Here is a 23,988-nt window from a genome sequence, read left to right as displayed (position 1 = left end):
TTTCATAATTTCCTTTCTACAGTATTGGAGTTGATAAAGAGCTCTTAATATATGTTATCTGTTATTCATCCATTTCTGCCATAAACTGCTGTCATTTATCAACAAGCTAATAAAAGCTTACGAAAATAATCACTATTATTTTCGAGGCAGCATGTCGCAGAAAAACGGACCCTTTTTCAAATTGGATACTTTCTTTCAAAGATTTTGCAGAATTCAAAACGCTATGCAGTGTCGGTAGTTGCCCATGAAAAGGCACATGTTTTGAAATTTATTAACTTAATAAGTTGTGGTTAATTAACTTAATAAATTGTGAAAAAATCAGATAAATAAATGAAGTTCATGAAGTTTGAGCCTAGCAATTATTTCAAATCGAAAACGTAAAAACGATATTTAAAAAAACTAGAAAGTTTTCAGTCAGCTTCAAGCACATTACACTTATATAACCAGGACTTCATTGGAGGCAGTTATGGGAAAACGGGTGTTTTGTACGTTATTTAAGAGCTGCCCAAGATGAATCATACCTTAACTGTAAATGCCCAGTATTTTTTCAATTTCAATTCGATTCCAAATTTTTAAAATGGGTAGCCTGTCAGCAATTTTCTGAAGGGACCCCAGTACAGAAACTTAAAGAGAGTAAACAATAAAAAATACTTATCAAAAACTCTTATAGTAAAGTTAGCAATTCTGCTTTGTTACTGCCTGCTGTTACTCCACTGATCAGTTTCATGTTCCATACAGGTTATAATGAAATTTCTAGTTTGCTAATATTATATTATTTGAAAGGTGCTCTTCCTCTTATGTTAACGCGGTAACGTGGTCACAAAAGGTAATTGCAAATGCATATGCAACTTGCCACCTTTCTCCATTCTGTGTAATTTCGAATTACAAATTTCTCAAGAATTTTCTTTTATCGTTCGGGACAATGTAGTAAAACAAATATCAGAAGCAAACATTACGCAAACATTGGAAAATAGCAAACAAATCCACAAACATTATGTTAGAACCAATAGCATGGTATAGCAAAATAAACTTCACAAGCAAACATTATGCAAACACTGAAAAATAGTAACTTCACAAGTAAACATTTTGTTAGAACCAAAAGCATGGTATATGAAAAAAAAACAGGAAGCCAAAATTAAATTGAACGATTAAACATTTGCCTACCTTGCACAAACCGTTGCCACCGAATCAAATCTTGGTGAAACATCTGCATCATTGTTACTTTTGAAAAGTTTTAGGAAACTTTCAATAGAGCATTGAACAGCCTTTACACTGCTCCATCTGAGAGTTTCCCCTTCATCTGGCTGAGAAAAATTCATTACCATTTCGGACCAAAGATTGCTTATTTCCACAAAGACGCTTCCACTGGCAATCGAAGTTGGGTCTAAATGCTTCAACACCATTCCAGTGAACGGTAAAAATGAAGCAAGATATCTTTGCGAAGCTCCAGATATATTCAAATTCAGATAGCTACTCAACAGACTCGAGGTGCTCTCGATTGGTAAATTGAAGATCTCTATACCCTTGAGTGCATAGAAACAGCACTGCATCATTTTTGATTGAAATTCACTGTCTTTCAGAAAGGAAATTTGCTCGTAAATTTTGCGAAATATGTCATGTCTCAAGGACATCTCAAAGAAGTGACCCTCTTTCAAATAACGTGTCAGTTCGTTAGCCATTTCCAACAATAGGGTATGATTTTTGGGAGACAGAGCGTTTGACAGCAAGTTGCTTGCGAAACCTACAAAGAAGAAGAGAACTAAAACCTGGCTTTATGCAAAGGAAAATCAAACAGAACTTGGCCTACCGTAGAAGGAAAACCAGGCAAGAAACTGCTAAAATTAATGCCCTCTGACGACAGTGTTCTCTCGGACCAAATCTATTACTATACAAGATTACATCTGTTAATTATAATTGTCTGTGTCTGTGGCGTTAAAGAAAGACATATCGAGACTCAAGTAGCCATAAAGGCCTAGGTACCTCAAAAAACAATATTACAAATGTCTGTCTCTCTGCCAACGCTAAGAATAGCAGCCAATACATGAACAGTCCTGGCTTCACCAGAAGCATATCAGGTTCGGGTGAAAGGAAATGTCGTCTTTTGCCAATTTAAAAGTGCAAAACATTATGCATTTGAAAACTTATACAAGGATCGCATATGTGTATGGGTAGGTATGAGGTAGAGAGATTTGATTCTACACAAATAGCCATTGATTTTACTATAAGGAAACAAAGAAACATACTGTTATCCACATTCTGCCAATGCAAAACAGAACAGACAACTAATTGAGCAAACCGTCTGAGAAATAAATAGTTTCCTGGCTCTAAGTCTGTTTTACACACATCCGCCATTGAAGCTAACATCACTTCCAATGAAGTTTTGATGTAGTCTGCAAATGTGAAAAAAAGAAGAATTCGCTAGGTTTGTTGAAATGTTCTTATTCGTTAGGATAAGTTAACAACAATAGCTATTCTGATTGACAAAAGTCTGCAGTTTACTTAAACTTGAGTGTAATGAATTTGCTGACAGTACAGTATTTCCATTTAACCCTGCGATATGCATCGAAAAACCTGTCTATCTAATGACAAATATAAACAATTTTCATTGAAATTTGCAAAAATCATGGAAACAGATGAGCTTATCAAAATAAAAACTAAATGCCTAGTCATTTGACAATTTGTGTGAAAAGATGGCATAAAGGAAACACTCGCATGGACATTAAACTTACCACGTAACAAAATATCATCATTATTGGTAGATTCACATAATTTTGGCAAGATAATTTTGAAGATTTCTAGCAAAGTACAGGTTGCGAGTGTAGCGCATATTCCACTTCCCAGTAAGGATCCTGACACTGCCAACAGCATTTTTGCAGTAACACCGTCACTAACACGTTTGTCATCATCCTGGACTTCTATTAGATGTTTTATCATAAGCATAATTCCATGCTTTAGGTTTTCGTTAAGAGAAGTCGCATCCTTGATCAGCATGTCAATAAAGCCAAAAACTTCGACAGTAGGCAAAAACTGTACCAGTGATGCAACAGCAAGTTCGCGAACAGTGTAAACCGGACAATCGATAAGACGTTTCAGTAATGGACAGAAATCTGACTGCACTCTGGAACAAAACATTTGCCAACAAAATTTTTGAATATTGCATTGAATACAAAGCGTTTTGAATTGAAAGTATTAAAAACATATACCTTGGAAAACAGATAGTTTAACAGTTCCTTTACGAATGCATTAAGCGCGAAACTCAGAGTTGCAACTTACAACCGCTCTATTCTTTACATTGAAGTGCATCTTAGAAATATACTTTATTACAGAGAACAATAGCAATAATTGGTGAAAACACTTTTTAAACGGTTATTAGCTCAAACGCATCTTTGAAGCAGATCTTTACAAAAATACATCAAGCAACACAGCGATTCTCTTTAATGTTATGTCTACTATTTCTGGATTCCAACAGCTTTCGGTTTGAATAATCTGCGTTATGCATTCACAGAGTCGTAATTAAAAGGCCAATAATTTTTCACTTGTTTTGATAATACATACAATTGCTGTTTGCTAAGAGCCATCCAGGCCCTTCTTCTATTCTACTATTTCAAAAAATCTTTGATCTAATCGTGGTCTCGTAATAACGCAAGTATAGAATCGTTTAGAACTCTTTATTCTCCCGTTAACTTCTCCAAAAGTCTAATAATAAGTCATAAATTCTTAAGGTGACATAACAGCAAGAGCCATTCAGGCTCGGTCATCAAGCAAAAAATGAAGCCATCAAATTTCAAGTAAAAAGTACTCACAGCTCATAACCACAGGGCCTCAATCTTGACAGCATAGTCAAGATTGGGATCAATGATGAGAGAGAATTGACCTTTTGATCAAAAACACCTTCAGATTGCAGTTTTTCGATGAAAAAATCCTCGAGTTTTGGATACATTTTAAAAAACATTGTGGTGCTGAGGGAATTGTGATGCCATTTATCAGCTTGGGTAACTCTCTGGCCAAACATTCTAGGAACCAGAGCACCTAAAATAAAAAGACAAATCTTACACAAATATTTTATTACCTCTTCCATCCATTTTCAAAATTCATCAGTTTTCTATATGATATTAATGACTAATAATGTACAGAATATTCTATGTTTAAACCGTCTGTTAGCAATTATAAATTTCTGAAGAATAGCATTTGGAATAACAGAGAGAGAAAAAAAGTGAATAATACTGTAATGACTTTATTAAACCCCCTTCACGCGGAATTCTACTTAAAGCGCTCCCCATTAAGGTACCCTTGCGAAAAACTGAGACAGGATCCATTTGAGCTTGTGCGAGTTTGAGAAAAAGGTTTCACCATGAACAAACTATTAGAGCATGGGCTTTACAAAATGTATTCTGAATGGAAAAATTTATCTAGCTAAGACACGTTTTAACTATGCTTTGCCATCCCCTTGGATACAATACAAACATTCGGTTCATTCAGAAAATTCACTTAGTCAATCAAAACTGTGCTGTTAGTCAATCAAAAGCTTTTTATTTAAATCTAATCTCGAATTCTTGAAGACGATAAAGCAAAACTCTAGGCAACTAATCCCATACTTGTCTAGGTAGGCCGAAGTCAATTCTTATCATCATTTGTGGAAATTTGCAAAAATTTTGACAAATGTTAACTCACCCAACAGAATTTGTGCTGCGTTTCGTATGGCCCAAGAATGCGATGAAAACCCTTCAACTGAAAGCATCAGCCCGTCTTGTGCATACTTGAGAGCCTCGTTTCCGAGCCAGCTGTCTCGGTACATCGTTTTCAGTATATTCAAGGCCTGGACCTAAAGATTAAAAAACCTTGTTAATTCAGAGTGCTGTTTGTAAGGAAAAGTTGAGTTTGATATTCAAAATCTGAGAGATCCTAATTATTCTGACACCTCTCAACAAGGAAAATACCTATTCTTTTTAAAAACCTTTAGGCATTTTTAAGCAAATGTCAAGAGTCATCCAATACAACGGAACAGCTGGAAAAGATGCTTCCCTAAAATTCAGAGCACAAAATGAGACAAAGTAAGACTCGCCAAAAGGCAACTAAACTATAATTTGCTTCAGCTTGAGAAGACGAAGAGGGAAGAAGGTTTGAAACTTTTAGCCGATAATCCAATAGCCCAAACAATCTCCAATGTCAGCGTGCTACATTAATCGACCCCCAAATCCAGGTTATACAATGACATATGAAGGAAACTTTGCTTCCATAAAGTTTCACATTGGCATGGCCCCGACATCAATTTTGCAGTACTACATCCCTTCTTTCCTAGATTTATACAACAAACTAGCACCAAGTTTACTTGGCCCTAGGCGAAAGCATCAATCAATAGACCCTTAAGGCAATCATCGTGCTTGCATTGAACATCGAATAATAAAAGACACAGCTGGCTGTCGTATGCAAGTCATATGTCGTATGTCGTTTGCAAACACTGATGTATGGCGAAAACATAGATTTTAGCTTAAAGTAGAGCCTTATGTGTATTCAGCCATAGGACAAAAGCCGAATCAGTTTGGTGACATTCTGACGTCACAATGTGCGGCTCTCGTTCGCCATGAATTTCGCATATCTTCCATCGAAGCGTGAAGGAGTCATGGTCACGCGTTGATAACTGCATCTAAATCTACAGCAGGAGCTCGGATCCCCAAGTATCCGGATACTTTTGGACCCGATCCCTGAAATGGCAATGCGTTTACACGGCATCCGATCCAGAACCATTTGCATTTACACGGGAACGGATCCAGATGAATTTAACAGGCTACGCGCATGCGCTTTTCGAAAATTGGCGCGCATATGACGTTTTCAGAACTTTGTGCGTAATCAAAACACAGTTCAACCTGAACATGGAGGGAGGTAACGCTAAAAAAAGTCAATTTTCGTAGACTGAAGAAGAAACTGCGCTACTTTTAAAACTACAATTCGACTACAAAGCTGCAAAGCTTGCAGATTGACAGGATTGGGAAACTGTGAGGACAAAGTACGACGACACATCATCAACGTTTCGTAATAATTCTTCAACACAGTAGTCTGTCAACTTGATATTCGATTTTCTGGCGCCAAAAAGCCACGGATTACATATTCAAACTACCTCGAATTGAAAAATATTTTGTCTTACTTTCGACAAATAACGTAGACGGATCCGATCTGGACCAGATCCACCCGTTTACACGGGATCCGGTCCAAATCGGACCCATACGGGATCACTTCTGAAAGCGATCCCAAAAGTGTTCGGATAGCGGATCCAAAAGTATACGGATCCACCAGTTCCCGTGTAAACGCAAGGCCTGTCCGTACTCTTTTCAATCCGATCCGGATCGGATCCACTCTCGTGTAAACGGGGTCTAAGGCCCTGCTTACACAGGAACGGATCCGCATAGATCCGTACCCAAACTGGCTACAATAGGCCTTGCGTTTAAACGGGCACGGTAGGATCCGTATCTTTCCTGGGAGAGATCCGTACCTTTTTGGGTACGATTCGAAAGCGAATCCATTTGGATCCGTACCTTCATCGGCGCCGTGTAAACGGGAAGATACGGACCCGCAAAGGCACGGCAGTAAAACGAGACTGTTGCTGGGGTCAATGGAGGCTATTTCAATTGTACGCAGCACTCATCATACAACAAAGAAACTACTCTCCCACCCCCACTCTTGTTTCCACAGTCGACAGCCTTTCTGAACCCTGTCTTCATCTTGTTTATTTTCTTTTCACCTTTTCTTTTGTAATTTTTCTTTATCCTGGCTATTTGAAAGTCCTATGTTGCTGTTTCTGGATAGACCTCGATAAATTTAAGTAGAATGTCTTCGTATTTCGACCTAACAGTCCTCCAGTCTTCACATTTTGCATTTTAGCAGCATTGTAATCCATAAATATTTTCATCAACAAAGCTGTCTCCTCGTCTGTCAATGTAAAAATGAACGCTTATCGTTGCTTGCAAATGACGCCATCTTAGATATTCTCCCGCCAAAATGAAAATTAACAATTACCTTGTCATTGCGCATGCCTTAAAAGAGAGATTCGATTTTGGTCCGTTCCCATGTAAACGTTTTATAGTTTAGGATCCGATCTCGTGTAAACGCTTGTGGATCGTACACATATCGTACCTAAAAGGTCCGGATCTTTTGGATCCGTTCCTTTCTCTCTCGCGTAAACGGGGCCTAAGTCTGCGGGTCGGAATGTGTACATGCTGTGTCACGACTTTGCTTTGATCACCTGTGTAGACCCACAAAGCTATGGCCCCTGTTCCAGCTCTTCCCTCGCGTATAATTAATCGAAATTGACACTTCAGCTGTTCTCCAGAAACGATAAACAACTAAAGGCTTCAGAATTGGTTTCTGAAATGCTCAAACTAAAAGCCGGTGGAACAGAACTGAGAGTACCATCACTTGCAGTGTTCAATTTGCGAATCGCCGTCGTTCGATTCGGTTTGTGGCGAGACTAACGAAATGTACAGTGGCGTCAAAATTGCGTCACAGTGTCACCAAACCGAAAAGTTTTTGTCGGTTAATTCAATTCAATTATCGAAATGCAAGAGCTTATATCTCACAAACTGTAAAAAATATCGAACAACAAATAACGAATTCGTGATCAGCAGGTTAAACTCCTTTAGATTAGCCAATGAAATGCAAGTGCAAAATTTGGCTGGAAAGGCCCTTTAAGTGTCGGTGAAGGTAGGATTTTAAAATTCAACGATATGAAAGTTATCTACGCTCCAAGCACTCGCTCTAATCGATACAAAACCAGCTAGTGCCCTCTATATATGGAAACAGCATTCAAGTGCTAGTGAACATTTCTGGATCTGCAAGTATGCAAACAGGCTACGTAGCATTCATAATGCTTTCGTAACACAAAATACCAATTATCGATGAAACAAATTCGTGGAGAAGTGAACCCAGTAACTTTCAGACTTCAAAAATAGAGGACACGAATCTAACAAATGCAGTCCCGATCATCTAATTACCAAATTTTACGTGTGTACTTCTTTATCACAAATATCAACAATAGCAGAGAATAATAAGATAATTAGATAAAAGTTTTCCAAAAGAATGAACATAAAACGACCTAAAAGCAGCTTAAGTGACAAACCCATTGGAAACTGTCCTCACCTGTGGAAGATCGCTCTGCTCCTCCTCAGAAGACGGTAGTGGCCTTTTCGCAATATCTATCAACTTTTCAATGTATGCAGCAAAATCGAAACGTCGAGACGAAATGCATGCAGAGATGAGCGGCTGCAAAAACATAGGTAGACCAGCACTGGGATGAAAACATGGTAAAATTACCTTAAATACAAAATAGCATTTTATATAAAATACCATTAACATAACATAACATAACATAACATAACATAACATAACATAACATAACATAACATAACATAACATAACATAACATAACATAACATAACATAACATAACATAACATAACATAACATAACATAACATAACATAACATAACATAACATAACATAACATAACATAACATAACATAATATAATATAATATAATATAATATAATATAATATAATATAATATAATATAATATAATATAATATAATCATAATCATAATATAATCATAATCATAATTTAATCATAATCATAATATAATCATAATCATAATATGATAAAATATAATTTAAAATAATAAGTATAATGTGATATAATAAATATAATATATCATAATAAATATGAAATAAAAGAATGCGGAGAAATTCAGGTATACAAACCTTCGCTTGGTTACAGAAGAATTAAAATCATTACGATCTACAGCATTGATAGTATCTTCAATCCAGTCATTTAAAATATTGGTCATTGATGAAATAGATGCCACAGATTTGCAAAGCATTTGAAAACCAACGTTGGAGTTTTCAATAACTCCCTGAAAAACAAATAAGATTAATCTATGAATCAAGTTTAAATATAAAAAATGAGGTGACCTACATGGTAATCTTGAACGAAAATAATTTAATAATAGACTGTACAGTTACGAATAAATAAAGTGACAGACAATAACGTAAAGGTCATTATATTCATTTTAATTTGTAGAGGAAAGCTAGAAAGTGAGATTTGATCGAATCCCAAGTTAAAATATTGCTTCACCATTTGCTTATAGGTTAGCATACCTTATGGCGACATTGAACAAGTGTCTCACGAAAAATGTCACCAATTTGATTGAAAATTTCGTCTGATAAGAACTGCTTCCTCAAGGAGAGATCTAGCCATTCCAATGTCATAATTCGTCCTATTTCTCCAAGGAAAAGTGTCGAAGCCTAGATGTGAATTATTCATTATTAAAATCAGCCAATAGCTAAGTCTCTTTCGCTTTATACCTAAAACATTTTAAATGAAGAAACAATTACATATCATAACGAAAGTAAATGTTCATAGCTTTAGCATTCTGAGCACTAAATGTATGAAAGATGATTGCTGAGTTGCCATTTGGACAGGTTCTCATTTACTTTATATTTAAGAATTTAAGCAAAGGGTTACCAGTGAAAATTTGTCAGCAAGTAAACGTTTGTTTCAAACATTGGTTGATTTTTGATGGATTTATTTTAAATGAATTTTGTAACAGTTAAAAAATAGAAAAGTTAATTAGAAGAATGAATTCCTGTTTTTTTCAAGAGCATCAGATTACCACTGAAATCCTTTCTGTCTATCTTTCGTAACAGAATTACTGAGAAAATACCAACATACAAGTTGGGCAACAGGGCTGCGAGACATCAAAACTACTGATATCTTGAGTACCTTAATATTCAGCCAGCAAAATGATGCTAAAAGCTCACTGCAGTGTTGATACCCAATTTGTTCTTCTAATGATTTGAAGCTGGCGCATTTCTTCAATGTTTCATTTAGAGAATCACTCATGTCAGCAAAAGAAGGAGAGCCACCCTCTATAAAGAGATAACAAAGGTGGATCTCAAGCTACAACAGCTACTTAAAATAGAGAAAAATACCAAACAGTTGCTTACGCCATCTAGAATATACAAAAATACCTTACTTTTAAGTCTAGCCATGCCTATTCTGTTCGAGACCATACCTTTTTTTTAACATGTATGGGTAATTTCAAAGAAATATCTCGGCTGTGGTGAGGCAATTCCAATCTACGTGGTCACCCAATATTTTTTGCGAGTTACAAGATGCAACATAAGCACTCTTGAAAAGTCTGAGGTTGTTCTGTCTGGTAAAGTTTTAAATTTTTTCTTAAAGGATTGGGGGTACACGTTCACCTATCGAGCTATCATGCAATTGCACGGGTTTTATGCTAGCTTACCAACTTTGAAAAGTCTAACTGGCGCTCTCACTAGATACAGAACTGTACCACCATGAAGGAGGAAACATGGCAGATGAACAATTAGAAGCTATTGTTCTATAAGTTATTCTGTTTCCATGTAGCAAATTGGTATGGGTCAGGTAGTTAAAACAACCACCAAACAAATCTTCAATCTATGAAGAGAATTTGTTTAAAAAATTACAATAACAAACGTTTTTTAACAGTTTAAAATTTGAATATTTTGTTGAAAGCTTTTGCAAAAACGCAATCAGCTATCTTGAAATAGATGCATATAATCGGGCAATGCTTTCTTGTGGAATTTCGTGTCAGGCCTGAAAAAATCTTTCAATTAACGATTCTCTGATTCTTGCAAGACTATTTGATTTCTGTTTTTTTAATTTTTTATATACTTATTTTAATTTTTTTATAAATATTTAACAACATTTCCAATGATTTTAAAATCTAGACTTGCCTCTGGCCATAGCAAAATTTTAATTCCTTTAAAAACGATGATATAGTGAGCGAATAAATTGAGTGCCAGAATGAAATAAATTAGTTTTAATGGCAACTCATGGGCATTTATTTTCAAAACTTTGTTTTTTTCAGGTTCTCAAATTATTAGCTCACTATATCATCATTTTTAGTGAAGTACCACAAGCAAGTACATATTAATTCAATTCTTCTTGTATGGGAATAACTCTTTGTTAAAATGGTTTATTTTTACTCAGGTAACTTTTCATTTTTTGTTGGTGTAAAACCATCCTCATAATTTGTCTGGAAGGACTTTGTGGCTTGTGCTGCAAATCCTTGCTCAGCGTCGAGTTTTATTTCCTTTGGTGTCCTAAAAAGTGCTTGGCTCCATATTGGCCTTGTTCACACAATACCGGATTCACTTCATATCGGATTCACTGACCCAATCCAATACCGGATCCATTTTGTATTGGATCCACTCCTTTTCACACGGTGATGCTACGCTTTAACACTGCTCCGAAATATCTTGGTGACTGATTTAAGTTTGATTTGAGCTCAATCAAAATTGCATCGATTCCAAACACAACGAAATCAGAATAATTAATGGATATAAAATTAATCCGGTATCGTGTAAAATTAATCCGATTATTTAATGATGTTTTGTGAAGTGTCCTCAAATTCTGTTCACATTTGAAAAAGTTATTCGAGTACATTTATGCGAGTTTTTGGTAGTTTTTCCAGTCGAATCTGTGGCTGTGTCGATTTTGATCTGTTTCTCTGAAAATATTCCGGGAAATTGAAAAATATTGCAGGTGAGCATGGCTTAATAATATACATATTATTGAATAATATACCTATTATACCTATATGTTTTGAGTTTTTTCTGATATTGGGTTTTTTCTTTAGAGAAAGAATTTTTGCTTCGAATGTTCGTCAAGTTTCTCGGATGGCTATTTTTGGACCTAAGTGTGGTCACTGTCAAAACCAATATGTTTTCTGAAAACGGAGAGACTTTCCTCGTGATCAAATTTCAATAGTGTGGCTTTATTTTCTTGCAATTGGTTATTGCATTGCATTACAATTTGCTACACCAAACCAAAACCCTCAGAATGTGTAAACGAGAACGCGAATGTCTAATCGAATGTGTAAACGAATGTCGCATTGTAAATTGCGGACCAAACCGGGGCCAATGCATGCAAGTGAATGGTTTTAATGGCATCATCAAGGTTTTCAAGGATTTTTCGCCAACATTTGCTATAAAGTACGATTATTTCACATAATTCATGCATTTAAAGTGAATGGTATTGTCGAAAAGTATACTTAAAATAACGGCATTTTGAACAAGTTTCATTTTAATTTTCTTAATTTTTTCAACAAGGTGGTGCAATACTTTTGAAATGGCAGTGTAAAGTATTCGACAATTCACTTTACAAAATTGAAAAATCAGTTTGAAGATGCAAACCTTTCTCCCCCGTCTCCTTTTTGAAAGTAAACATTGCCATCAAAGTGACCCTGCGACATATTTTCACTGACTCTTTGACCAAGGAGCCAAGGACCTCCGACTGACTTTCAGTTTTACAAGATATCCTCCCCATCGTTGATAAATGGTGCAGCACTAAAGTGAAGCATCTTCGAGCTGCCATTACGAAACCTGGAAAGTAGCGTAAATTCATCAAAGATACACACATAGAAGTAGACTAAAATGGCGTCTCACGGTGGTGGCCAAATTACCTGCCGATGATATGATTTTCCAAGAAAATTTAGATTCAGGGGCCTGGTAACGATACTTTGCTACAGGAAAATGCATTTTGGAAAAGAATGAAATATACTTGCTTGAAGTTGATAGCCTTTTGAGACATAGGAAATTGGGGTGGGGGGCTACACAGTGACGGCCTGGCAGGGGGGGCAGGGGAGGCCGGGGGGCCAGGGCGCCAAAGCTTGTATAGGGCGCCGAAAACTCGAAAAAGCTTGATACGACCGACTTGTCTGATTATTAGGTCTCTAGGAAGTCAGAAGAGACAAAGAAGACGCCATAAAATTCAAAACTTTATTTGGGCGCACGCCGCCATACCCCCTAATACAGTCTCACTTCAAGGGCACGTCTTTGTGCCCCTTCAGTACTGTATTATCCGACAAAACATTTGTACTGTTCCCAGGGGCGAAAAAATTAATCAATTTTTTAGAGGATCGTCAGGAAACTAACAGTTAAATTCTTTTGAGTGGAGAACACAGCACTTAAAATGCACACAGACTGTGTTTAGGGTGTCAGGGGTCAGTCTGTGTTTTGGGTGTCCGAACTCATTCCCCCCCCCCCCCTCCCAGGGAAAATTTTGATTTTCGATGAGTCTCTTTGGCTCTGCTGGCCTTCAGAGACCTAATTAACAAAAAGTTTGGTTGTTTAATTCCTTCATCCTAGATTAGTCCATATGTTATATCTCAAGTCACTTCCACGAACGTACAGTTTTAAGTGCACAAGATAACAAGAAATAACGCAAAAAAGTGCATTCAAAGCTAAAATATAATGAAACCAGCTCTTATTAGGTTTTTTCATCAAGGATAAATCAAACAGATGACTCATAACTCAAAACATTGACTTTATGTTTCCAACGCGTAACGCGTAGCTGCAGCCCCCAAATCAGACAAATTTCTCAAATTTAAGGCCCTTTCGGGAAAGCTTATCTCAATAAGCAATTCGGGCATGACCCATGCTAAGCCCCCATAAACGTTAAGTCTCCGCTATGTCACGTTAAAGTTGTAACAAATCAGTTGCAGCTTTGTTTCGACAATGAAATTATTACCGAGGATTTTAGGACCTTAAAGTTTCAAAAATTTTATCAAGTGCAGCATAAAATGCAAATGAGATGTTTAACATCGAAGCATTAGCGTTAGAAAAATGTTTCCAAACGTTTCTAAAAGGTAAGGATAATGTTTTGTTGGATGTCATATTGGCAGAAGAGCGTCTAGCCTGCGCGCAGTCTTTTGTTGCTGCTGTTGTTGTTGCTGCTGTTGTTGTTGCTGAACGGGGAATGTAAATATATCTCCCGTATGTCTAGCAAAATAACTGCGCGCAGGCTAAAGAGCGTCTGGGCAACCTGTGATTGTTAGAGCATAGTCATGGTTAGAGACATTATAACGATCAATATAAGTAAATTGTACCAGGAAAAATTGAATGGTTAGAGACAGTCGAAAAACGCCTATACGTGTATGACAAGGAGCTAATCGGATTATTCTATTCAGATTCCCAAGTTCTGCCAGGAAGCCCAATTCCAGCCTAATGTATTACACTCATTTTTTAAGAAACTCGCTAAAAGGAATTAAAACAATAAAAGAAATTAAGAAACTTTATTACTCGAAGCAGAAAAATAAAAAGCAGCTGAATTTTGAAAAGTTTAGAACTCAGTGAAAATCCAACAATGTGATTGGTTGGTGGGCATAAGAACGGAAGCGAGGTTTCTTAACAGAAAAAACCAATATAAACATCTGTTTGTAGCCGCAAAAAACATTTTCAATGAACCCTGTCTTTGCTTCAATGAAGTTTTAACATTTTAGTTAGATGTTAGACCCTCATGGTTTTAAACATTGTAAAATGAGTAGAAGACAGACAACCACAATTTTATGTAGTGAGATAAGATGATATTCGCCATCGGTTCAAAAGATTTGATTGTAAATAGCAAAAACAGACAGGTTAAAGAACATAGCTCCTGAAAATTAGCAAATACATGGATATTGCAATATGCCTGATCTCGCAAGTTTCGATTACCGTTTGGCTGCAAAGATATGGGCCCAAAGTTCGAGAAGCTAGATTCGTTTCAGGGGGGGGGGGGGGGGGTTAAAGGTACAGACAACTCTGATAGAGATCTGGAGAATCCATTCTCCTTATGATACTTTTTAGGCTGAGAAATAAAAATATTACTAATTGATGCTGATGGTCTTACAAACCCACTCCACATATTGCTAAAGATATTCACTTTTGTTTCTAACACTTCACATTTAAGATCTTGCACAATGAGGATATGTTATCAGCATTAAGGTAGCATTTGCTGGATGTTTTCTGTACTTGCCAAGCCAATTGTGGAAATACAAACATGGAGTCACACCCAAGTTTTTTGAAAATATGCTAAGCATTGATTCACCATAACAAAAAACTTTATGGAAGCAGATCAAATTTTGATTCAAAACTACGCAAAAGCTCAGTATTGACTATTTTTCAGTATAAATATATTGTGTGACGAGAACATCATCTGAGCGTTATATTGAGATAAACCACATGACGACGAAGCCGTGAATCGGTCTGACAAATTGCATTGGCATTTCACTTAACCATACAATACAATATTACCTTTGCCTCAACCATGAAAATTAAGAGCTTACCAAAGACAGGCTGCTGTATGGATGCTTTGAGGAAATCATGGTAGGCTTCATCAATGTGTTTGTTGGTGATATGAAAAAGCGAGAACATAACATGCAGCAGACTGCTAAATTCTGACGGGTCTTCTATTTCATCAAAGGATTTTTCCAGTGAGCTTCCGTCCTCGAACACTGATACTGCATCCCACTTTAAGAACCTACCAGATGAAAAACATTTCCATCAAATCAAATGGTTTCCTTCTTAAGCATTTCCACACCTCAGGTTGTGAAGGAGCATATGAACTTTACTTTAAGCTGCTATAAAAAACTTAATATTTTATATTTCTTAAGTCTATTCTTGCAATATTACAAAGGCTAAGATCATATTTAACAAGCTGATCCTAATGGCTATATTTTTCTTCACGTAAGACGGTTCGAACCAAAAAGTACTTTAACGGCAGTTAAATTTTGCCACAATCTGCTTGTATAAATTGGTTAAGGCAAGTTTGTGACAGTTTTCTGTTCATTCGTTGTATGGCAGACAAGTGTATGTGGTAGTAAATAGGTCCAATTGGCAGACCTTTTTAAACCTACTTGAAAATGTTCACAAAGTCTGTAAAGAACTGTAGCTTATCTTAGACTAAAATGCCAATGCATTGTTTCCATAACAACTTCAATGATCGTACACTGACACATTCAAAAACCACAAACCTCGATGTTACAAATTCTAATAATATTGTACCACTCTCAGCGTCACGAATCCTGGGACTTTTCAACAGTTGATACGCTTGGCTCATCAACTTCATACCGAATTCCTTTGTTTCTTTATCTGTCATTCCAACTGTATCAAAGTGAAACCATTTCAAAATTTCAAGTGCAGATTCACGAATCTGTTGATAAAAAGAGTTGATCTTGCATTGATGATTTAAGTAACACAGATAATCTCAATCCTGACTAAATTATAGCGGGTAAAATACAGACTCGTCGATGAAAGGTCCCTGTTTTCAACCTTGCAGCAGGGGGGGGGGCATCCAAAAACATCGAAGGGGGTCGTGCTACTTATAGGCAACTTCTTAAAGGCACACCAATCACCACACTCTTGACCAAACTCAATATTCTTGCAATTGGGCTTAAGATTCTTTTTTGTGTATATGAAATAATTATATTCGTTTGAAACTATTCATTGACTCAAAAAGATAAAAATTTGCTCATTCACGAAATCCTTAGCATAATAAAGGGTTGTCAACACAGAATTCTTCCAACCAAACATGTGCTCGCCTGTTAAAGGGGGGGGGGGCTGAGCCCCCGAGCTCCTTGCCACGCTCAATTTGTTTTGGAATACATTTCTACTTTAGCCTCTCTAATAAACGGAGAGATATCTTTTAAACGAATGGGTCTTCAGATTTCCTAAAATTTAATAAACCACGGGTTTCAGTAAGCATGAGTGTCTTTCAATACGATCGGGACAAAAAGCTTTTACGTTCCTCACGATCAAATTACTATAGGGTGATGTCAGAACACCTTTTTTCGACAGGTGTTGAATTTTCGACATAAAGTATCCTTGTTTCTGCAAAATTATGTGTAATAGAGGTATCAGTTTTAAATCGGTCAGCAAATACACAGCGTAGTTTCAAGAAATTTTCATAAAGGCCGTTATTTTGATTCTTGACACTATAATATTATACTTCCCGTTTTCAAAAGAAGTAAAAAGTTCTCTCTCAACTTTGCAATCAATCACATTCTAATTCAAGAGCAGCTCACTTTAATCGATATAATATCCGACAATAACTTCAGTCACAATAACTCTAGAACACAAGGCAAAAAAGGCTAACTTGTTACCTCGTCATGTTGGTCCTCAAAACAGGAAACTAGGATTTCTAGATTTCTGAAAAATAGACATCTTTTATTAATTACTGACATACTGAAAAAATTGGATTAAAATACATGTCCGAAACTGAGTAACAAAGATGAATAATCAATCAATTAACACTGACCTTTTAGTGACAAATTCCCACTTTCCATTTGTTTTGACCCAGTCTGTCAAGGTTTTCAGAGATTCTAAAGGAAACATCATCAGAATAACAATGTCAGAATAGTAATTTCTTGCAATAACGATAACCAAGCTTCATAGTTCAGTACGGAGAAGAAAATAACAAAAAACAAAGTTAAAAATTGCCGTTCTAGAATTACGTTACAGATGGTTGTATATTTAAAAGAATTGGTCTTTATTGGGATATACTGGGGCATACCCTGATTTCTTGTAAAAAACCATATTTCATGCTTTCGCAACAGTCTGTCTTTCAACATCGATATGTATTGTATCAATATATGAGCTGTTTTTCAAAGTCGTGGCTCGGCAAACACCATAAAGAGAGGCGGTGCTTCCTCAGCATTTAATCCAGAAAAACGCCCTTCACTAGAATTCGCTATTTTACAGTAAGCCCAGAAAATAATTTGTCCTTCTTGTAAACTGAGAGCTCAACAAATTAGATAATTCAATGCAATCTAAATGAAGCATAGTTTAGTAAATATAAATAAATATACTAATATCTAAGGTGGTAAGAACTTCTGCTTTACAAGAACTATGACTGTCTCTTTGTTTTAAAGTTGATCGAGCCCTCGTGTTCATAAAGAAATAGTCGAGCCTTTTGTGTCTAAAAAATCTGGGATGCTTGTTGTCTAATGTTGCAAGATACCCAAAAACCTAAAGAAAAAGACACCCTTGTTCGCCATGGCCAATATTTCTGAAATCATTGTCAATATATGCTTATGTACACTAGCATTTTAAGAAAGTAGGACCCTGTGATTTTATCACATATCTTGGCATTGCAATTCTTAGAAATAGGAGGCAGGTATTCTCTGGGTCCAGAATTACTTGAGACCCTATGACTCTGGGTCATAAAGGGATGTTGCTAACAATAGAATTAAAGAAAGGGGACATCTTTGGAAAATCTGCGAAGGAAAAATTTGAAAAATATTGAAATAACGGAAAAAAGGAAAAAAATTTACGCCATTTAGACAGGAACTCAAGAAAAGGGCTCAAGGCATATTTTCACGACCAAATGTTGACGCTTTTCCGTCACAAAAAAGTTTTTGCGCGATCTTGGACTTCTGCAGTTCTCTTGCTGGTACTTTTGCACAGAATTTCGTAAACCTCTTGACCTGGCTCGAGTAAAATTGAATGATTATATACATACCAGCGGTTCTGCCTTTTTTAACAGCATCTTTTGGTGACGAAAAGGTCTCCAGAATAGTGTGACAAAGCTGTAGACCTTAAAGCAATCCAAAATGTGGCTTTTCAAGCAATGAGCTTCGTGTAAATTTTATGTCTGAATAACGATTTTCAACAATTATGCTATAGCTACGAAAAAGATGGAACAAACCATGAAGCCAGCAGAAAAAGTTGATCAATGTTCTGTTGAGGGTGACAAACTTGAAGTCAAACAATTTATTATAAAAATCGTATTTATATAGCACTGCGATCTTGAAGTTGATGTTTAAAGCCACCTCAAACGTAGATAGGAAAAATGAGGCAATATTTTACCAGTTTTCCTTCGCTGGAATGAAGCACCTGGGAACTGACAGCTGATTGACAACGAAAAAAGATCTTCGATCATTTCTAGAAGAGAAAATTGGCAACGATATAGACGATGGGTCTTCAAACTTTATAAGGTCAGTGAAAACTGATAAGAATCTGAACTAGCTATTCTACAGCAATTCACATTGACAAAACTCATAGCTAGAAAACAACTAAATTTTCTTCTTTCATTTTTACTGGCAACATTTTTGATCGTTCTAAAACTCGCAAACTTTCTTTTCACAATTTTCCTGATAACTCAGCCTCGTTCATACTGCTCCGTGTCCATATGAAATATCTGTTTTTGCTTTGCGTTCACACTCATCTGCTCATCTCCTCGCGACCAATTATAACTTAACGCAAGTTGAAACAAAACAAAGGTGGGATTTGTTGATATTTCAAAGTCTAGATGGAATTTTTGAGAAAGTTTTGAAAAAATAGATGTATCTTGGGTGACTTTCTCGCAACCATACTTCCATTAGAGTTCCTATATGACAACAAATGGAAAAAATAAAACAAAACGAAACCTATTTTACCTATTGATGAGGTAAGAGTTTCTGGTGGTTGAACAAAGTGATCTTTTCTTGCTAGTGCCTTCTTTGATTTCTTGTACTCGCGTAGGAGCATTATACTGAAATAACAGATTGAAAACGTGATGACGACACGAAAACTTCCTGATTTTTTTAATTCTAAATGTGTAATCTGGAATTAAAGTGAAAAATAGGAGTCGAATCTAGACAGAATTGGCTGAAATATTGCCGAATGATCTCATGAACTTTCCTTATCAAACAAATGAAATTAGGTCTTTGTATTAGACTTCATAAACCAAGCCATAACCGCGTTAATTCGTTGGCAAACTTGAGATCTTCACTGGCCTAACCACTGCCAGTCTTTACCATATCAAACAGATTTTGCATCTTTAGAGTTTATTTATGGTGTTCGCTTGGGTAAGAATATTTCAAAACATATTTAATGACTCCATCACGTTACTATTCTAATGAGCATGAACAAGAAGTTTAATTTAAATGCAAAATAGACGCTCTTTTACTTTAACGAATCAGCCAACGAAAGCAAAAACAAATTAAAAATAGACCTAAACAATAACAACAAAAACCGGTACGTTCTATAATATCAAATCAGTGAAAGTCTCACAAATAACAGTGCTCCATAAAAAACGTTTGCTTCCATGAATGTTTACTCTTAAAACATTTAATTTCAAGAAAACCTTAATTGACAAAAAGAGGGTACGATCTAATTGCAAAACCTTTTTCACAATAAATGCAAAAGTATTAGGCTAGGAAAACATCAATGAAAGCCTAGCGTTCCTTCAGAGATATTGAATTGCTTCCATTCATTTAGGTGCAGTTATTGGGGCACGGGCTTAAAAAGATTCCTTCTATACTCCTTGCTCTAAAACGAAAGGACTGCAATCCCTTACAAATAGCTTTCCCAATCCAAAGTATATTAACAACAAGCTGTAATATTTTGTAAATACACTGGCCGCAAAAGATAGAGAAACCATAATACAGCAACACTTCCTTGAACAATCCTTAGTATATTTTATTTTAATTTTCAAAGCATTGATGGATGGTAACAAAAAGCAGGCTTTTAATATCAATAGTGTCAACAATTACAGATTATTGACAGCATCTCGCAAAAAATGCAGTCCTACCAGCTATCGCGTAATCTTGCCATGAGAATTTTCATTGACACAAACAGCGTTTGTCTAAAGGCTGAGGAGGCGCAGTTCAAATTGTTCTTTACAAACTCCAACACCAGCATTTGCTCCTGTGCATTTACTGGCTCTGTAACAATAAACAGTAAAAAAAGATAAAAGATGAAGGTTACAGGATACACTTTTGGTGCACAAACTAGCTGCTTTTTAGCTTCTTCAATCAGAATGCAAATCATGCTATCAACCAAGCTCTTAGCATGCATGCAGCCACCATGCAAAGCTTTTTGGTGACATTTCTGAACAGAAATACTAATGATTTATCTTTTTCTCCATAAAATCAACTGCGATACTGTTTTTAAAGCATTTACACATTCCTGGGATATGTTAAACTCTCCTAAATGGTCAGTCAGTGAAACATTGCAGAAAAAAATTCTCATTTTGCAATTTAATGTTTGGGACCCTATAATATATTTAATTGACATAAACAAGTGACTTAGGTCCATTTTACCTGTAGTTTTGTTGTTGTGACATAGCAATGATAACGCCTCTGCTCTCAATTCATCGTTCATGTGTCCCAAGCATTCATTTAATACATTATAGTTCTAAAGCAAAAAAATATGATTTTAGGACGATTTAATATAATCATGATCTACAGACGCCTTGCAATTTATATTTTAAAAAGGTTGCACTCTTACAAACTGCCTTTATTGCACCAAAATTATAATTAGGCCAGGTTTTTAGAAGTCTGTTACAAAAATGGGTTTCAGTCAATTACAAGTACAAGCAGAAAACCTGATGGATACTTGTAACGAATAAAAGGTCTTTTACTGATTGGGTATATTTTAATTATGGAAATTATTCTTTTTCGCATAACTCTGCGTATATTACTTATATCGACAAGCGACAAGAATTTGAAAAGCATAAGTACAGCGAATCCAAAAATAACTCGATCAGAAAACGCGCGTTTGAAGGGGATTTGAAACTACTCACGTGAAACCACTCTAGGTTTTCGCCGATTTGCAGAAAAGCGAAAACTGTTCACATGTTGTTCTCTGTGCGCAATTTGATTGGTCAACCACTGGGGGTTTTACTCGTGTCAAATGCCTTTAAGATCAATTAGTAAATATCGCACACAGATGGAGCCGACACCGAGAGCTTTCAGTGTAACTCAACATACAATAGAAAAATAGAGACTAATTTAATTTCAAAGAAACATGGAACAGTTACTTGCTTTAAATGCTGTGACCACTGCTATATTATCTAGTTAGACTTACCACATCTTCAAAAGATGCTAAACCGTTTTTCCGCCCTATCTTTAGAACTGTGCAGTAAGCAAAAGATAGGTTTCTTCTGATGCGATTCCGCTCTTGCACACTTTGCCTATTTTTTGAGTTTGTCAATTCTATGGCCTCAAGGACAGCGTCTCTTAATATGTAGAAAGTTGATGGGATTTTCTGTAGTGTTGTTGGAATAAAATATAGAGCGCAAGCTTCAGTCGAACGTCTGAAAGAGAAAGATGATCGATAATCAAATGAATACCGAGAAAAAAAGAGAATCAACAACTTACTCAACATCTTTAAATAAGTAACCAAAGGTACTCTCTATTATCATAAAATCCATACAGTTTTTCTGTAAATAAAGCTAAATTCCCATGGAAATTTGAAATTAAAAAACTTTAAATTATTTCTACAATGTCAGGGTTTATCTCCACAAATTCGTGTACAGGGCAAAGTATAAGTCAATTTTTTTAAATATCTCTGGTACCCGGTAAACATTTGTGGCTAAAATTCATTTTACGTTTAGTCTGTTATAAGTTTTACTTTATATTCCAACAAAACCCAAGATTTAGTGAATATTTGGTAACCTTTGAAGCTTGGAAATCAAATATGAGCAAAAAATATACAAGGTATAAGCTCCACAGGTTATATTTTAAGTGATTGCAACTGTTAAGAAGGTTTTAATCAGATATAATTTACTTTCTTGTTAAAATGAACTGCTTTTAATAGTGACGACTTAAGCGAGAAAACCAATGAAAACATAATGGAAAAAATTATATTAATCTTTGATAGATTGGACTATTTGATAAATTGCTGGAAATGAGACAAAAAAGATGGAAAAGCTGTAAGATACAATTGACACAATGCCACCGAAACGAAATTAACATCTACATTTTTTATGAGAACCTACTTTAAGGGTGTTCGTTAATACCCAGGTGCAATTGGTCAAAAAAGGAACAGCGTAAGGACACTCAGCCCAGCCTCAGTGAAAAATAGAAGAAGAAGAAATGTTTTTGAAATTTTCAAACAAAAAAGAGCAGATTTATCAGCTAATAAACTGTGTTACTACAATGGTCATGCAAAACTGTTGTTCAACATTCTTAGAAACAATTCATATCATGCAGTTATAGCAAAATCAAAGTTGAAATAAGGACAACATTAAGAACACCCAAGCCTTAAATTATCCAAAAAATAAAAGCAATGAGTCTCGGTAAAAATTATCTGGTTCGTATATAAAAAGAGTGAACTGATTAATGGTCTTTACAACAAAATTGATGATTTGCCGGTCAATGTATTTTTATACGGGAGTTAGAAAGCTTTTTTCAAACTTGGGAAAAAATAATGACCTTAAGTGATATGAATCTTACTAAAAGCAAAACAGTAAAATCTACGTACGTTTTTCTACTGATAAGCATTTCAACAAAATGCTTCTGAAAAATTGATGCCCAGTAATCTCCAGTCCAGTCCTTCATGAAGCAATGTCATTATAGAAAACAAGGTAGCAAATAAGTAAACTGTTTGAAGAATAAAAATGTTGAAGATCAACATCCAAGTTATTCTTATGAAAACTGGCAAAATTCCCAAGCTTGATGCACAGCAAATAAATGCAAAACATATGCTAACAAACTATAGCTAACTTTCTGTTTCGTTTTATTTACATTTTTCATCCTATCAGCCACTAAAAGTCTAAGGAAGTGCTTTGCAGAGCTTCTCTCTTGCCATTGCAATAACACAGTGGAAAATAAGGTTTTTTGACAGCATAGCTTATGTTTCTAGCTGCAATCACAACTGTATAAAACTATCTACATGCTCGGAAGAAATACAAAAGTAACTACCTTCGATTCTGTTCCAAATAAATTTCTAGAATATAAAATTACAATGAAAAAATTCAAAATATATCATATTCAAAGAAAGTAAATTGTTGAGACTTTAACCCTAGAATCATTAAAGAAATGTAGCATGATAAACTTTAAATGAAACTGATAATCAGAGCATTTTGTTTATAACAATATATTAACTAGAATAACGAATAAAAACAGAACTTTTCAACACATGCCTTCATGAAAGTTTGCTGTACAAAAAATTAAAAGGACCTGATTTAAGATGTTAAGATGTCTTTAAAGATGTAGCAGAAAATTGCCTTGCTAAATTAGCACCAATGTTTTAACAGGATTTGATAAAGACTGTTTCACTTTTCCACAATTTTTCCACACGTGTTTCCAAAATCACATCAATTTGTATTTCAAAATCAAGAAATTTTCAAATGTCAATAGCACTTAAGATTTAAATGTCACAAAAAACCAGTCAAATTAGGATATTTCAAATTTTCAATAGAACTTTAACATG

At 35.6% G+C, this 23,988-nt stretch overlaps 1 protein-coding gene across 2 annotated transcripts in view; it reads right to left on the bottom strand.

Moving 5' to 3' along the window:
• LOC135694806 (tRNA (32-2'-O)-methyltransferase regulator THADA) overlaps window positions 1–23,988 on the bottom strand; it is a 41,980-nt gene that overhangs the window by 6,012 nt on the left and 11,980 nt on the right. For both annotated transcript variants that reach the window (XM_065213690.2, XM_089110379.1), the window contains 22 exons: window positions 23,478–23,502; window positions 23,038–23,108; window positions 21,640–21,868; window positions 20,874–20,967; window positions 20,363–20,495; window positions 19,227–19,321; window positions 18,658–18,732; window positions 18,311–18,385; window positions 17,108–17,171; window positions 16,953–16,998; window positions 15,825–16,003; window positions 15,138–15,331; window positions 12,229–12,417; window positions 9,770–9,915; window positions 9,145–9,291; window positions 8,749–8,900; window positions 8,131–8,278; window positions 4,672–4,822; window positions 3,804–4,029; window positions 2,730–3,118; window positions 2,244–2,390; window positions 1,165–1,741 (listed from right to left, as the gene is read on the bottom strand). In XM_065213690.2, the coding sequence (XP_065069762.2) occupies window positions 1,165–1,741; window positions 2,244–2,390; window positions 2,730–3,118; window positions 3,804–4,029; window positions 4,672–4,822; window positions 8,131–8,278; window positions 8,749–8,900; window positions 9,145–9,291; window positions 9,770–9,915; window positions 12,229–12,417; window positions 15,138–15,331; window positions 15,825–16,003; window positions 16,953–16,998; window positions 17,108–17,171; window positions 18,311–18,385; window positions 18,658–18,732; window positions 19,227–19,321; window positions 20,363–20,495; window positions 20,874–20,967; window positions 21,640–21,868; window positions 23,038–23,108; window positions 23,478–23,502 (3,552 nt within the window). The remainder of the gene's footprint in view (window positions 1–1,164; window positions 1,742–2,243; window positions 2,391–2,729; window positions 3,119–3,803; window positions 4,030–4,671; window positions 4,823–8,130; window positions 8,279–8,748; window positions 8,901–9,144; window positions 9,292–9,769; window positions 9,916–12,228; window positions 12,418–15,137; window positions 15,332–15,824; window positions 16,004–16,952; window positions 16,999–17,107; window positions 17,172–18,310; window positions 18,386–18,657; window positions 18,733–19,226; window positions 19,322–20,362; window positions 20,496–20,873; window positions 20,968–21,639; window positions 21,869–23,037; window positions 23,109–23,477; window positions 23,503–23,988) is intronic.

This window comes from Rhopilema esculentum, chromosome 10 (assembly GCF_057945365.1).
Source record: "Rhopilema esculentum isolate cy_ngs chromosome 10, ASM5794536v1, whole genome shotgun sequence".
Classification (NCBI taxonomy): domain Eukaryota; kingdom Metazoa; phylum Cnidaria; class Scyphozoa; order Rhizostomeae; family Rhizostomatidae; genus Rhopilema; species Rhopilema esculentum.
Note: the sequence above shows the minus strand (reverse complement) of the source record. Positions and strands in the feature narration are given on the sequence as shown.